At 47.2% G+C, this 16,646-nt stretch overlaps 1 protein-coding gene across 1 annotated transcript; it reads right to left on the bottom strand.

Moving 5' to 3' along the window:
• Positions 1-43: 43 nt before the first annotated feature.
• On the bottom strand, positions 44-14,829 carry RTRAF (RNA transcription, translation and transport factor). Its single transcript, XM_027744448.2, has 8 exons — positions 14,683-14,829; positions 13,282-13,406; positions 11,861-11,960; positions 9,027-9,113; positions 7,757-7,845; positions 4,673-4,741; positions 1,195-1,243; positions 44-425 (listed from the first exon to the last, which is right to left on the bottom strand). Exons 1-8 carry the CDS (start codon positions 14,741-14,743, stop codon positions 271-273), a joined length of 735 nt encoding a protein of 244 aa, XP_027600249.1. The 5' UTR covers positions 14,744-14,829; the 3' UTR covers positions 44-270.
• Positions 14,830-16,646: the final 1,817 nt, after the last annotated feature.

Raw genomic sequence — 16,646 nt, 5'->3', positions numbered from 1 at the left:
GCCAAACACAATTGAAAACGAGAAAAAGAGGGGAAAAAAGTCTTATTTGCCAACTCAGAGCTAACCAGAACAAATTTGTCTGTTTTCCCCAATCTCATTTATTTAAAGAAAAAAAAAAAAAAGACAATTCATTAGAAGTCAGAATTCAATTTCCTGTTTTCTTTCCAAACAGTGAAACAATCCCGTTTCAAGCCGCATGCCGGAGTATGGGGCTGTAGGTGGTTCCTACTTGCACTAAGCACACACACAGGGTTGGAAGCCTTTATCCCTTCATCTCCCAACTTTCCCCAGTCTGTGGTCAGTCTTGGGATCAGCGATAATGGCCTGGACAGCAACAATGGCTTCGTTAATCTTGGTCTGCAGCTCCCGGAGCTCCTCTATGTGCAGCAGGCGGAGGATCTGGGCAGCCTCGTTGATAACAGCATCTGGGGAGGGGCAGGAAGAGAAACTTTCATTCCATCCATTATTTTGAGCTCACAGGAAGGACTTAAGAAGAGCTTAATTGGAGCTGGTGGTTGTGGTTTCCAGGCTGGCGATAGGAAACAACTTTCCCTGCTGCTACAGAGGGATGGGGTGTCCTCCAAAACCTCACCCAGCCCTCAAAAATCCAGGGTTGGGTCAGAGAATCAGAGAATCACAGACTGGTGTGGGTTGGAAGGGATCTTAAGGATCATCTCATTCCAACCCTCTGCCATGGCCAGGGACACCTCCCAGTGGAAAGCTGGTATGAAACATTCCAAGCAGCGATTTAGGTGGCGTGGAGCCAGACTAGTGGAGTCCCAGGTCACCTGGTCATTCCTTATAAATAACCCATCAGGTCACGCCAACTTGAGCTGCCTCCATCAGGTTTTAGGTAAATCAGGCAGCTAAAATCCCTGGAAGCAGCACAGATGTCCTCTGCTGGTAGCAGCAGGATTTACAAACAGCAGGATGCATTCCTTCCTTCCTTCCGCTGGGAAACGTGGCTGCCATGAAAAGCTGTTATTTAAACATGACTCTGAAACAACATCTTCCCCAGCTCAGATTTAGGCTTTTCTGTTCCAAACCCAAATGCTCAGGAGTGCTCATAAATAACCAGCTGGGAGGGAGGAATTCTTTCCACTCCAGGGTTTTTTTTACTGGACACATCAGCTACATATTTGACAGTAATAGGCTCTGTGGCTGTTTAAAAGTCACATTAGGAGAAGTGCTCACCTCCCGTGTCAAATCCAAGAATGTGCTTTTCCAGAGCAACAGGCAGACCCTTGGAAAAGAAAAAAAACATGTTCAAATGCAGTTAAAAATGCATGTTTGGTAAATAAAAGCAAGTAATGCAGCAGGTAACTCTGGAGGAGAAGACACGAGTTTTGCTTGTGTGTGTTTGATTACACAAGTCTCTGTCCTGAAACACCAAACCCAGAGTTTTATTACAGAAAAATCTGCCTGGTTAATAATCCCCTGAGTTGTCAAGCAAACCCCATTGGACACACACTGCCTGCATTCAATCCTTAAAAGGCCAACACCAGGACTGGGAGAGAACACCCAATCCAGCAGCATCGCTCCCCAGGCGAACAAAAACCCTGCACAAACTGGGCTTTCTTAGAAACTTCTGCCTTTAAACAGCTGCCAGGTTTTAAGCACTGGATGATTCAAAAGAGCTGCAAAAACGCTCTGTAGTAAGAGTTTCTCGAGCTCACAACTTCCAGCAACATCCCCCCAAAGCATTTGCTCAAGTGTTAAGCTCAGGAATAAACTAAACATTCAATTTTCTAAACACTTGCTCTATTAAAACACTCCAAGGCAGAGTTTATTAGTGGTCATTTACAAGCATTGCTCTGTTTCCTTTACCCTCTCCAGCTGTAGAGGAGCAGTCACGCTAAATAATTACTCACCACGTCTCAAAATGCACTTAAAATTAGACTTAAACATTGCAAATCTCAGAATTTCCTTTTGCTGCCTCAGTAATCTTTTTTTTCAACATTTGCCAAATGTTTTGCATGTGGCACAACAAAAACATTAAAGCTCAGTACCACCAGTTTCTGCAGTGATGGGGTTGTAAAGCTTCCAAATGGTGAGGATCTCATTTAAAGGTTTTTATACACGTGTAAAAAAAAAAGGATCTGAGTTGATCAAAATACACATTAAATACAAAATGGTGACTGCAACTCATTACTTACCCCATTTTCAAAAAGTAATTGTTTTCCATGGCTTTTATAGGCAAATATATGTATTTTTAAGATTGCAGTCGAACATCTCCACTGTTAAAACTGGTGATAAAAATGCCCCTAATGCCACCTCAAACAGATTCTAGCAATATATCAGACTTCCTACGTGTATTTTTAAAGAAATTAGCTTTATACTTGAGGCTGCAAAGAGCTTCCTGCCACCCTGGTGTGGTTTTTGGTGTTTTTTTTTTTTTTTTCCAGTCAGTTCTTTGTGGATGAATTTCCCCAAGGCCACTGCAGGTTCCTCCAACAGTGAGTGTCACCTTCACCTGGTAGCACAGCATTCCTCACCCTGCCTCCTTCCCACACTCCCTGTGTTTGCTGCTTTTTGGGAGGTGGGAGCTGCCTTTGGAATCCCCCCAGCCCCCACCCCAAGTATAACAAACACATCCTCCTTTGCACAGCAGCTTCAAACAGACCAGGGACTACACAGACCATTTCCAACCTCACTCCCCAAAAATTTAATTTATAAATGCTGCACAAAACACTTGCAACGGGCCTGACCACCACGGACAACTCCCCTGTAGCAGGAAGTATTAAAAATAAAACCAAATTCCCTGGGAGTGGGAGGAAAAAAGAGTGTCCAGATTTCACAGTAGGGGGAAAAAATACCCACTTTGTCGTGCTTTCAAACATATCCCCAGGGAGCATCCCTAAAGTGATCCTGAAGGGCATCTGTTGTATTTGAACCTACTTGGGATACACTCACCAGGGGAGAAAAAAACAAGATAAAAGGCTGTCAGCATAAATCTGACTCCTGTCAGTATAAATCTGAACTCACTGAATTGCCAGCCATTCAAAGTATAACCTAAAAATTATATCTTACCTTGCAAATATCTTGCAATATCTGACCTTGACCACCCAACAAGGTAAATCTCATTTTTACTGGGTACATTTAAACCTCAACCACAGCAGTTTGTTTCCTCAGCACCACCCTCACCCCCATCCTTCAGTCAGAGAACATCTCTCCACCTATTTTTACCTTTTCCCACTCTATCCTGATCTTGCCCAAGAAGGCAACTGGTGATATTTTGGGTATCAAGCTGTCTGCCATGAGCAGCCACAGCTTTTATTATTTATAACCTGTTTCTGAACACACAAAGTGCCACTGGTCAGTGTTTTGGCCATTAGCAAACCGGTCAAAATCAGCAGCAGAGCTCTAATTTTCCTTTCTTTTTATCCTGCGACCCTCTGCTTTGAAGATATTTTCTCCACTCCCCCGACACATCATGATGTTGATGATCTCTGCTGGCACAGACAAAGCTGTTTTCCTGCCTCTATCCCCCTGCTTTTTCTCCACCTCCCTTGAAATTCAGAATTCCTAAGGAGGATATGCTCCCAGTAATATTTATCACAGTCAGTGGCATCTCAACCTGAGACCTATCAAATATGAGCAACTCCTTGTCAGGAAAAAAATTCCCAGTTCCTCAAGGAAAATCCCATCTTGATCCCTGTGTGTCAGCTTTGCAGCTATGAAAACAACAACTAAAAGCCGGTTTTTATTATTATTATAGAACTTAAAATGAAGACAAGTCTCAGCTGCTTTCATGTTTTTCTGCTCTTTTAACAGTTTTATGGATATACAAGTCCAAAGCTTTGATTTACTCTTCCAAGGCTTCTGGCAATTACTGCAACTCAGAGCACCTGTGGTTCCCTGTTGGAAAACATCCCCGGCAGTGTGATGATAATAAATAAATCATGGACTGTTGTGAGCAGCTGCCAGGAAAGATGAAGGGATTTGGGCTCTTTGAGTGTATCCAGTCACTTTATCAGGGACTCTCGTGCTCGAACACCTGATACACCTGCAGGGCAGGTGAGGCCTTTCCCAGCTGTGTCCAAACTCAGAGCCAGCAGCTGCTGTGCCAAATGCCAGAGAGATGAGCAGAGAAGTGGAATGCTGAAGAAATGACAAGCTGAAAAACCCCCTGGAACACCTTCCCAACAGAGGTTACAAAAGAATTCTGCAAAATCTGAGTTTAAGGGTGGAAGTTTCCTTCACCATCTCTTTTTTTGGGGAAGAGAGGAGGGAGGAGTTGGATGACCAACATCTCATGCCCCAAACATGAGGTGTATGCACAAAACCAAACACTCCACACAAGGAATGTTTCAACCTGTTTGCACGGCCAGTGCTGCTGATTCCAAGGAAAAGCTGGGCCATACATTTCTTCTCAGACTTGCTGCACTGAACAGTCAGGGTAATGCTCTGGAAAATAACTAAGGGAAAAGCTATCCCATGATACATCACACAGATATATTTGTATCCAACTGAAACAAAAAGAGCTTTGCCTACCACCCTCCACAATCCTCTGGGTGTGTTGGGACCAGGGTGGTGAGGATAAAGGAAGCTTCCACCACCCTCCTAAAGGAAGTGTTGATACAGAACTGGCTTTGCCTGAGGGGACAGACATTTATCATCATTAATTGATATGGAATAATTAACCCTGGACACGTGGAATGTGCATACAAACCTCCTTGGACTGACTGGCCTTGGCGATGGCGTCCTGCGTCAAACGCTCCTGAACCAAAATGCGAATTGCCTGGGAAAGACATGGAAAGGTGAGAGGAAATAACTCATGCCCTGGTGCATTTCTCAGTAATTCCAAGGGAAAAGGAGCCAAAATTATAACTCAGCATAAACTCGAACCCAGTTTTGTGACAATTTTTTTTTGGAGAACTCTTTCAGACCTCAAACCTTTTCATTTCATTTCACTCCTGGTGTCTCACGCGGGCGTGTGAAGCAGCTTAACCAGAACAGACAAGGACATTAATTCCACATGAGTTATTTCAGCCACTCCTGGGCCAGAAACTGCAAAGTACAAGGAACAGCCCAAAAAGCTCATGATTTTTAGCCTGGAGAAAAGGAGGCTCAGGAGGGACCTTCTCACTCTACAACTCCCTGACAGGAGGGTGGAGTCGGGGTGGGGTGGGGGGTTGGGACCCTCTCTACTGGTAAAAAAACACAAGACAAGAGGAAACAGCCTCAATTTGCACCAGGGGAGGTTAAAATTGGATATTAGGAAAAATTTCTTCCCCAGAAGGGTTGTCCAGCCCTGGCACAGCTGCCCAGGGCAGTGGTGGAGTCCCCATCCCTGGAGGGATTTCAAAGCCGTGTGGATGTGGCACTTGGGGACACGGGGCAGTGGTGGCCTTGGCAGTGCTGGGAGAACAGTTGGACACAATAATTTAAAGGCCTTTTCCAACCCAAACAAGCTGATCACAATCCCAAAAGCAGCAGCATCACTTTTCTTTTTCTGTGATCTCACACCTTAAACACTGCAGCAACGTAGATTCTTCAGGAAGGAAATCCTGCTTCAGGATGGAATTCCTGCTAAGAGCACCTCCTAGTAGGTGCTGGACCACCTTCCATATGCAGAGAAACCCGGAGCAAGGCCATCCACCCAGGTTTTAAAAGAGACTAAGAGCAGAGAGGAGTTAATTTTAGACTCAGGAACAAGAACAGCCTCGACTTTGACAATCCTGCTGCTCATCCGTTCTCACTGGCTCCAGCACATGGGATGAAATCCTATCGGAGCCATCAGTTACTGATCCTTTCCAGCTCTAAATGCCTCTAAGAATAACTGCAGGAATACCATGCAGGCAGACTTCCACGGGAAAGAAGAACTGGGTCTGTCAAACACATTCCTCAGACTTTCCCTGATGAGCAGCCAAACGTGGCAGAAGCAGCTTTACCACTTCATGTTTCTCCCCCAGGATTTCTCCCAGGTTTGGTCATGATTAAAGCTGAGCTGATCCTAGAAAGTTCCCACAAAATACTTCTAGAAATCTTTCTAAATGAAGAGAATAGCCTGGACAGAAGAATGATTTGATGAGGAGTTTACCAGTAAATTCCAGCAGTGAAACCAGACCTTGTGAAAGAGAATTCCGAGTGCCTTTTGCCTTAGAACACGGATATCCAACTGTGTTATCCAGATGCTTCCTGATCAACCTGCCAGATTTAAATTAATAAAATGGGATTCCAAATATCTCTGCTTGCTCTGGGCCAGATGTCTGTGGTGTGCCTGCACCCTTTGGCTCTCCCTAAGCATCCTCTCCTGAGTGTCCAAGCCTTAACAGGGATCATAAATTCCCTCTGTGTGCACTGAAAACCTGCTTATTGTGGTGTAGAATGAAGAGTTTCACTGACACCTTCTAAGATCATCAAGCCAGCACTGCTGTTGTTCATGTAACATGGATTTTCATTGCAGGGATTTACTCTCACTGTAACTAACAGCAAGAAAATTCAGGCTGGTTTTGTCCAGCCGTGTCTGTCCGAAAAAAGCAAGCCTAGAAATGTAGGAACAGTGACAGAAATGGAGAAACAGTGACAGAAATGGAGAAACAGTGACATAATTGCAAATGTATTTATGCAAAAAGCACATTCTATCTCTTCCAGCTGCCAGGAGCAAATTTGATGGACCCAGTAAAGTTTGCCAGCCCTGGACAATCCTGTAAGAAGAGGTGAAGGAATTCTGTCTGGAAAGAGCTGAGTTCATGCTGCAAATCCTCAACATCACCATTCCCAGCATCTCCTCTCTCTACCTCATATCCCCTTTCACTGATTTTTGTAGGATTTTAGGTTGTTTTTTTTTTGGTAGGGGTTTGATGTAAGATCTCCACTGCTCTTTAAAGATTGATGAAGGGTTCAAGGGTTATTTTATCTTCCCAAAAAAGGAGGATACCATACTGGAGAGACTGAGAAAGAATGGATGGGATAACTGCAGGCTGAGAATTCCTTAAGAAACCAGGCTACCAGGATAACACTCTTTCAGTAGACCTGTTACAGACTTACACACACTAAACAAACTCCAACACTCCTGGTGTTTAGGTTCTCCAAAATAAGTTTGGCAAATATCACAACTATTGTCATGAATGGAACTTTAGGGGTTTTTTTCAGTGAAATGCTTTTATTTTGGTGCCAAAGAAAACTCAGCTTATTTCCATATTTATGGCATGATCAAGTAGGAGCTCGGGATTGCTACAGTCTCATAAATAAATGTATTTAAAAAATACAGTATGGGATTGACCCCAAATCTACTGAGTTCCACCAGTAAAGCCCCAAATTTTCCTAAAGGCATAAAAAATATGCTTTAGAAAATTAATTATCCTATTTAGTGAGTTTAAAAGCCATAATTAGTTGTCAAAACTAAATTGACAGTAATGACAAGGAATAAACAGTCCAAGATAAGGAGGAGGAAACTTTTAACTGTGGGTCTCCCTTGGATGTTTGTTTTAAAACACCCTCTGCATCATTAGCTCCTATATTTTCAAGTTTCTCTGAATTTCTAGCACTGGAATACAACCTTCTCCTTTGAGCATGTTCCTCAAGGAACTCTGCTCCAACTGAACTGTTCACCAAGATAATTACCCCTGCATTAATTTCCAGGCTTTATGTTCTTCCCTGCTTGAAAAGACAAAGAGGATAAGGGGTTTTTTTTCCCATTTGAGCCTAAAAATTCATATTTATCAGTAACTCTGCACCTCAAGCTATTAAACACATACCAGGCACTGGGGAAAAGAAGGAAGAAAGGAGGTGGGAAAAGTGGGAAACTCACCTTGAGCATCACCAAATAATCATCGTGGCGCTGGATCTGAAGCAGATTAGCCAAAGCCATCACTCCAGCCTTGAAATCAGGATTATTCACTGGAAAATAACCATTATCATTAAAAATACATGTTACTTTAACTGATTCCAGAAGATAAAACTGGCTTCCTGACTCCATGGTATTGGATTGCTCTTAGGGATGGGCAAGGGCAATTCATCACCATCCCTGGAAGCGTTCAGAGCACAGGTGGATGTGGCACTTGGGGACATTATTTAGTGGTGAACATGGCAGTGCTGGGTTAATGGTTGGACTTCATGATCTTAGAGGGCTTTTCCAACCTTAGTAATTCCATGATTCCAAGACCATGGATACACAGCAGCGAGGAACCACTTAATCTGGCTGCAGAACAATCAGCACTGGGCTTCACAACCAGGTAAAGGCTTTGAAAATAAAGCAAGTTACATGCAGGTGTTTATTTTATATCTACCTACATATAAAAATAAAACATAATATTTATAAATATAACATATAAATACAAATATTCACATCTACTGTACAGATATTTATTTTATACACTTTTATCACTGTGGAGCAGAACTGTGCCTGCTGGGTGAGGGCAGCACCAATTCCCAACTGCCTTTTTGTAATAGGAGGAATGGGAAAAAAAACCATGGGGATAATTTTACAGCTATTTTCCACCACTTCCACTTTTAGTGAGAAAAAAACCAAAATTATTATGACAGGAACAGCTGGGGAAGACTGAACCAACACATAACACCTGACAGTATGGAAGTAACCAGCGTGCAGTCATGATTCCTTGGATTTTTAAAAAATTTTTAAGGTATTTTGTTATTTCTCCCTCACCCACAGTAAGTATTTATGATTTACAGAACTCTCTGCAAAGCTGTCAAGGTAAACACCCTACAGCTGCTCCTTCACTGCTAATAGGAGCCCTCTCTAATTATTCATATCTGGGCACCTCGTTCTGCTGGGAAAGATTCTCCCTGTTGCCCTTCTTTTTCCCAACAGGAGAAGCTCACATCCATATGGAATTCACGTGGAGCAGTTCCTCTTTAACAGGAGCACAGAAACAACTCTAATTCTCAAACCACTGTTCACAGAGAGGCACTTCCAGCAGGTGTAAAATACACGAGCTCTGCACTCCTGAAGCTTTAAGCTGGGCTTTAAAAATCTGCATCACAGGATTAAACAACCTCAAAGCTGAAGAACACACAGGCCATGGAACCCATTCCCATCCAGGAGGTTGGTGCACACTCACCATCCAGGTTAATCAGTGGCTCTGCATTTTTGGCTGTGTTGTCAGTGTTTTTAGCACCATCAGGGGTAGAATCCTTATATTTATCAGCTGCAAAATTAAGAGACAAACACGAACACCGTTAGAGCCAGTGACAAAAACAACCAGTTCCAAGTTTAGCACCAAGCTGGAGTTTGCTATACCTGGATTTTTTGGGGTGTTTTAATTATCCAAGAGCCTTCTGAGCTTATAAACTGGTATTTTGGAGCTCCCTACTAATGTTCTCAAAGGCTGAGAAGCAGAGTGCAGGTATTTATATCCCATCCTTGTGTTGGGCAGAGCTCAGCCCTGCAGGAATTATAATGGAAAACAGCACTTTGGCTGTTATTTTTTTGCCCCCAGTAATTACATTTGTATCCCCACTCTCACTACAAGCAGATGAAACTGCTGTGACTGTGGAGATTTGACTCAACTTTTTCATAACCTTGTCCTAGTTCCCAAGGGTTCCAGATCTACTCCCTGTAAAAGAGGGGTCTAAGAATAACTTATTGGAATAAATGTAGTACTAAATATAATGCATTTAATACACTTCAGAGTAAGTTCTCATAAAGGCAATCCCACAAGGAGAAGGGGATAAATATGTACAATGGGGGTTGCTCTATCCAGAAATTAAATAATAAATGCAATTATGCTACTGCAGCCCCAGGGGAGCTGAAAAGAAACAGAGTATGGGGCGAAAACAAGCACATGGAATTGTATTTATTTTGTTTAAAGAAAGCAAGATATGCTTTTGACATTGTCTGAATTTGATGAATATTTCACAAAAGCACTGTGAATTTGTCTGGGGGAAGGTGTCCCTGCCCATGGCATTTGATGGCAGCTGACACACCCAGCACCTGGGATGACATTCCCTGCCTGTGGGGTGCCAGGCTTGTGACATCACAGCACGTTTGGTGACACGTGGTGGGTGACAAGTGACAACCAGAGCTCAGGCTCTGTGAGCTGGGCCCAGGGTGAGCTGAGCAGAGATCCCAGCAGGATGTTCAGACTCCGTGAGCTGGGCCCAGGCTGAGCTGAGCAGCGATCCCAGCAGGATGCTCCGAGCGGAGCTTCCCCTGCTCCTGACCCTCGGTGTGTCCTGGCTCTTCCCCCGGGACAGCGGCTCTTCCTGCCCTCCCTCCTGGGCCACCCTGGTGTGGGATGTGCCTCCCCCGCTGCTGGAGCAGAAGGGCACTGCCAGGAGGGGCATCACCACCCCACAGGTGGTTTTTTGGAGCACCTCAGCCCTGTGCCTGCTGCTCCTGGGGTATTACCTTGGGCGCCTCCTTGCCAGAAAAGCCAGGAGACCCTGGAGAAAGGTGAGGGAACGGCAGGAGGGTGGTCGGGGAGCCCATGGGGAGTAGGAAGGTCCTCCCCAGCCCTTTGCCAGCCCCAGGAGGCAGAGGTGGGGCTCAGCCACCATGGGGGAAACCAGGACAGGCTGAGCATCCCTGCCCACAGCAGGGGGTTGGAACAAAATGGTCTTTAAGGCGCCTTCCAACCCAAACCGTTCCATGATTCTGGCACAAGCTGTGCCTGGGGCAGCCCAGCCAGGCTTGAGTCTCTCTCCAGGAGAGGCCAAGCCCATCATCCAGAGTAGTCTCGGCCCCCTGAGGCCCCTCTGCCCTTTCCATCACAAGGCTCCCTGCCCTGTGCCTTCCAGGTGAGACCCTCAGAGATCACCTGCCGGGACGGTTCCTGCTGCAAGTCCTACTGGCTGATGCGCCGGCTCAAGGAGGATCCCGAGCTGATGAAGCGCTTCCGGAAGCACCTGAGCAACTGCAGGACATTTGCCCTGGACAAAATTCAGGTCAGGAGGAACCTGGCCCGGCTGGAGATGCCCCTGCCCAGGGCAGGGCTTTGGCCTAGAGGGTCTTTACAGGTTCCTTTCAATTTACAGGTTCCTTTCAACCCAAACGGCTCTGTGACTCCCCAGGCAAGAGAACAAGGAAAAGTGGGAAAACTTGGAAGAGGAGATGACAGACATTCCCAGCTCCAGCAGGGTTCTAGGGAAGGCAGAACACTGCAGGGGTCGGAATGAGTTGTGCTGTCCCTGTGCTTTGGGCCATCTTGGACAATAAACGTTTTAGATGCAAGATGTGTCCAAGGTAAAAATAGCATGGAATGGATGCTCCAAGGGAGGGTACATTCCCTACAGAGGGAAGTGACACTGCACAGGGACACTGCAAAGTGCCTCTGAACCAAAGAGAAATCATATCCATGCCAACTGTTCAGGCTTCTCCACAGAAAAAGCAGGAAACAAGAAGACCTGCATCAGCAGTTAAAAAAAATTAAAAAATTGGACCCTCCTGCACTGCCCATGAACAACATTATTCCAATAATTAGTCCCACAGGATTAAGTGAGGTTGCTCTCTCATTCACAGTTAAACACATCCAAATGCCTGCACAGACCACCATAAAATTTTACTTCCTTAGATAAGATAAAGGGTCTCCAGAAGAGCTAGAGAGACTTTGGACAAGGGTCTGGAGTGACAGGAAAAGGGGGAATGGCTTCCCACTGACACAGGGCAGGATGAGATAGGATATTGGGAAGGAATTCTTCCCTGTGAGGGTGGTGAGGCCCTGGCACAGGTTGCCCAAAGAAACTGTGACTGCCCCATCCCTGGAAATGTTCCAGGCCACGTTGGATGGGGCTTGGAGTACCTGGGATAGCAGAAGGTGTCCCTGCTCATGGCAGGGGGTAGAAGGAGATGGGTTGTAAGGTCCTTTCCAACCCAAACCATTCTGAGATTCCATCAAAATAAAGAGAAACCCCCATTTCCCACCCATTCTGAACCATTAAATCCATTCCCTCATACCATTGTCTCCATACTCCAGCCTAACAGCCAAGCCAAGAAGCCAATCCACTGTTTCTTGTCGTTCCTGTATTTTGAAGGGACAGTTCACGTCCTTCATGTACTGAGGAGCAAAGAGAAGAGAAAACAAACGGATGTTACTGACCTGTGTGAATTAATCTGGAGCACAGAACTGCTGTGGGAACAGTCACTCTCCCACAGGCCTTACAGGTAGAAGACATTAATTAACAAGAAGCATCATTGTGGAATTCCTGCTGTGGCATCTGATCCATCCAAGAGATACTGGAGTGTCCTAATCCACCTCTAACTTTGAGTCTGACTTTTATTAAAAAGGAGGTGCCACTGCTAAATGTTATTTATTGCCAGGCTGCACCCAGAGAAACCAACACACCCTTTCTTTGCTCTCTGCTCATGTTACAGAGCAACTGGAGCATGGGAAAGGGGAACAAATGGCAGCAAAAGCTTCCCACCCGGAGCAGGAAGGAGGAATGAGGCTGCCTAAGGCTTTCACAATGCTGAAATCAGAGGATTCCCAGGGGCAGCAGAAGTAATTCTCCCTTTTTTAGGGATTGTGTACAACGAGAGAGGACAGAAAGTGGCTGACATTCTGCCTCTGCTCTTCTCAGCCCAGAACACAAGATCCAGCCCAGGCTGCTGCCAAGACTCCCAAAGGCCAGGACATTGTGTTGTGTCCCTTTGCTGCCAGTAATTCCAACAACATCTACATTTATCTACAGAATATTGGAATGATTTAGGATCCCCCTGCAAAGCCTGAGCACTGCAACTCCTGGGCAGTGAGCGTAGCACGTGATTCCAGGGGGAAAAAAAAGTGGGATGAACGGGCTCAGAGCATTACAGAGCAGCACTTTCAGCTCTTTGCTGGGCTGTTTGGAAAAAAAAGGGAAATGGGAAGCAAGAGGAAAAGCTCAACAGCCTCGTGGTGACTCAGAATGTCAGGAGCACAGAGGAGATCACCCATGCACGATGGCTTTGTGCCAGCCATGGAAAGCCATCCATCTGGAATGCCACGAGGTGCAGAGCTGTAGCTTTCTTCCACATGCTGGCACAGCCTAACCCACTTTCCTTTTGGTACATGGGAATCATTAATGCAGAAAAGAAGCTGTTTATTTGCAGTCAACCTTCCTTCTGCTTCAAGAGCTGAGTCAGATCAGGTAAAAAAAAAAAAAAAAAAGGGATCAGGGTGGATACTCCACCTCTTGTACAAGCTGAGTGCAAACCTTGTACAAAATTCTCCCATCTTAATAACTCCCCCAGTTTGGCCTCAAGAATACATTTAAATTCCTAGAAATATAAGAGTTCACTGACAGGACAAATATTCAGAGTCATTTCCATTCAACAACTGCAGCAGCTGTTAAACATCATTTACACCAACACTTGAAAGTGTGTTTGAAACAAGGAAATACCTTCTCAAAGGATTTGGGCCAGTCATCACTGTGGATGTTCCTCAAATTCCCTCGGTCTTCAATCTTGTAGTGTCTGATTTTCTGGTCTTCCAGCCAGACAATAAAGTTCCTGAATTCTGTTTCATCTGTTGGGAGAGGGAAACAAAGCAGGAATTAACCAATAGCTTAAAGGCACAAAGAAGACTTTAAGTTTTGATCCAACTCATACAAATGCTGATGCCCCTGAGTACTTTTACCATAAAAAAAAAAATATAGATATTTCCATCTAACACTAAAATCATGTATCCCCTGACCAATAACCAACCCTGAGTGTTTTTCATCTTTCAAGTCACTTCAAACTGACTGACTACAATAAAAGGCATCAGCCAACAGGTTGGTTTTGTTGGGAATACCATTATAATTTATCAAGCAAAGAGGAAAAGTGAAAAAATGAGAGAGAAATTCAGTTTCTAGCTCTGTTTTCCAGAAAAACAAGACAAAATTCCTCCCCAAAAAACACCACACAGATGTCGTGGCTGCAAAGGCATTTTCCTCCTTTACTGTTGACTCAACTCTTCTTGCCTGTTGATTCAAAATCTCGTTATTTGGGAGCTGGAATTCCATGTACAAAGGCTGTGGTCCACACAGGGATAATCAGATTGGATGAAGCAATTGGTCTGTACCTGTGCTACGGTGACAGAACCCACTTGTGGACACAGCAGGTCACAGCTTTGGCTGTCACCAGCCCTCCAAAACCTTTTGGCATCGGAGGAGCTTTAATCATGTAATTCTGGAATGGTTTGAGCTGGGAAGGACCTTAAAGCTCATCTCGTTCCACCCCCTGCCATGGGCAAGGACACCTTCCACTATCCCGGGTTGCTCCAAGCCCTGTCCAGCCTGGCCTTGGACACTTCCAGGGATCCAGGGGCAGCCACTGCTTCTCTGGGCAACCTGTGCCAGGGCCTCACCACCCTCACTGTAAAAAAATTTAATTCCTATTTATAATAAGAAACAGAGACACGGTCACAGCACACAAAGGAAACCTTTGAGTAAGACCTTCTAAATTTTCTAAACTGGCAAAACAAACCTTCTAAGCGAAAAAAGAAGAAACTGTTAACCGGGAGGAACGTGGGACACGCAACAAAAAAGATGCGAGCACACAACATCCCAGTAAAACCACGCGATTTTATTATCATGTTGCAAATATTATCGTGTCCTAAATCCTGCGCTGCAGCTCAGCCCTGAGTCCGGGGAGCTGCGATGGGAGCCCAGCAGACCCTTAACTAGCTTATCCTAATTAACAGACTAGAATCAAGAAGTGGTTTGGGTGGGAAGGGGCCTTGAAGCCCGTCCCGTCCGCAGGGACACCTTCCCAGACCAGGTCTCTCCAAACCCCGTCCCGGCCCCCCCTCAGTCCCTCACCCCTGCAGTTGAACCCGGCGGGGTTGTGGTAGTCGAGCGCCGAGAGCTTGCGGCGGAACATGGTCCCGGTGATCCGGGTGATCCCGGTGATCCCGATCCCGGTTATCCCGATCTCGGTGGTGCCGGTGCCGGTCCCGCCTCCCCCGCTCAGGCCGCGCCGACGTGACGGGCCCGAGCGAAGGAAGCGCCCGCCCCCGGCCCCGCGCTCCGCTCACCCATTGGCCAACGCGCTGAGCGGCAGCCGCCGCGGCCAATCAGAGCGGCGGAAGGGGCTGCCGGGAGGGGAAGAGGCGCTCGCCCGCCTTCAGGGACACGGCGGGAAGGGGCGGGGCCAGAGAAGGGGCGGGGTCACAGGGATAGGACCTGGCGTGGTGGGCGGGGTCTGTTGTGGTGGGCGGGGTCTGTAAGGGGGAGGGGCCTGTGCCCGCCGCAGTGCGAACTGGGGGTGTGCGCTGGGCTGTACTGGGAGCCGTACTGGGAATGTTGGGTACCTGTACTGGGAAGCTGTACTGGGAGCGCTGGGGAGCTGTACTGGGAGCGCTGGGGAACTGTACTGGGAGCCCTGGGAGCACTGGGGAGCTGTACTGGGAGTGCTGGGAGCATTGGGGAGCTGTACTGGGAACACTGGGGAGCTGTACTGGGAGCTCTGGGAGTGCTGGGAGCACTGGGGAGTCGTACTGGGAGTACTAGGGAGCTGTACTGGGGGTGCTGGGAACTGTACTGGGAGCACTGGGGAGCTGTGCTGGGAGCACTGGGGAGCTGTGCTGGGAGTGCTGGGTACCTGTACTGGGAGCACTGGGGAGCTGTGCTGGGAGTGCTGGGTACCTGTACTGGGAGCACTGGGGAGCTGTACTGGCAGTGCTGGGGAGCTGTACTGGGAAGCTGTACTGGGGATCACTGGGGAGCATTGAGCTGTACTGGGAGCACTGGGGAGCAGTGTGCTGTACTGGGGGTCTGTACTGGGAGTGCTGTACCAGTGCACTGGGGAGGAGCTGTGCGTTTTACTGGGCAGCACTGGGGAGCAGTGAGCTGTACTGGGAAGAACTGGGAAGCACGGAGCTGTACTGAGGAGCACTGGGGAGCAGTGAGCTGTACTGGGCAGCACTGGGCAGCACTATGGAGCATTGGGCAGCACTGAGCAGCCCTGGGCAGCCGGCAGGGGAAGGATGCCAGTTTAAGGGGGATTTTTGGGTGCTTTCCCCTGGAGAAGGTGATGAGCTCCGGTTGGAAGTGAGCCCACCCCCGTCCTCCCCCCCCTCTCCCAGGCCGGGGTGGCACTTTGCAGACGTGGTGCTGACAGCGTGACGAGCCAATGCAATCAGTATTCATCCTGACATTTCCCTCCGTGCCAGCCCTTCCCAGCGCTCCAGCTGGCAGCCCCCGGCTGCGGTGCCGCGATGGCAGGGTGGCACAGGGATGAGCCAACCCCTTTCCATGGAACTCCCAAGCCCTGGGGGAACCTGAGGGGCTTCTGCCTCCCTTTCCCTTTAGCATCATTCCTCTTTCATTCGCTGTATCTCCTCCAGCTTGTTCCTGGAGCGGTTTAAGAAGGGCAGGGGCTCCCTGTCATCGCTTCCTCCTTCAGCTTTCATGGAATCATGGAATCCTGGAATGGTTTGGGTTGGAAGAGACCTTAAAGCCCATTTCATTCCACCCCCTGCCATGGGCAGGGACACCTCCCACGCTCCAAGCCCCATCCAACCTGGCCTTGGACACTTCCAGGGATGAGGCAGCCACAGCTTCTCTGGGCAACCTGTGCCAGGGCCTCCCCACCCTCACAGGGAAGAATTCCATAAATCCCACCTAAATTTCCTCTCTTTCAGTTTGAACCCATTACTCCTTGTCCTGTCACTGCCGTTCCTGGTTGAAGGTCCCTCTCTGACCTCACACCTGGAGCCCACGAGGGCTTCAGCGTGTCACCAATACGTGTGTAAGGAGTGACATGGAAGTGACAGTAAAGGCAC

This window comes from Pipra filicauda, unplaced genomic scaffold (genome assembly GCF_003945595.2).
Source record: "Pipra filicauda isolate LSUMZ 115617 unplaced genomic scaffold, ASM394559v2 scaffold508_size1329835_pilon, whole genome shotgun sequence".
In the NCBI taxonomy this organism is placed as follows: domain Eukaryota; kingdom Metazoa; phylum Chordata; class Aves; order Passeriformes; family Pipridae; genus Pipra; species Pipra filicauda.
The sequence above is the reverse complement of the archived record's forward strand: the minus strand, read 5'-3'. Positions and strand labels throughout refer to the sequence as shown.

Coding starts and splice junctions, on each gene's coding strand:
- RTRAF (XM_027744448.2), bottom strand. CDS start 14,743: ATGTTCCGCCGCAAGCTCTCGGCGCTCGACTACCACAACCCCGCCGGG. Junction 7,846..9,026: donor GCCACTGATTAACCTGGATG/GTGAGTGTGCAC, acceptor GTTATTTTCCAG/TGAATAATCCTGATTTCAAG. Junction 4,742..7,756: donor ATTATTTGGTGATGCTCAAG/GTGAGTTTCCCA, acceptor TGTCTTTCCCAG/GCAATTCGCATTTTGGTTCA.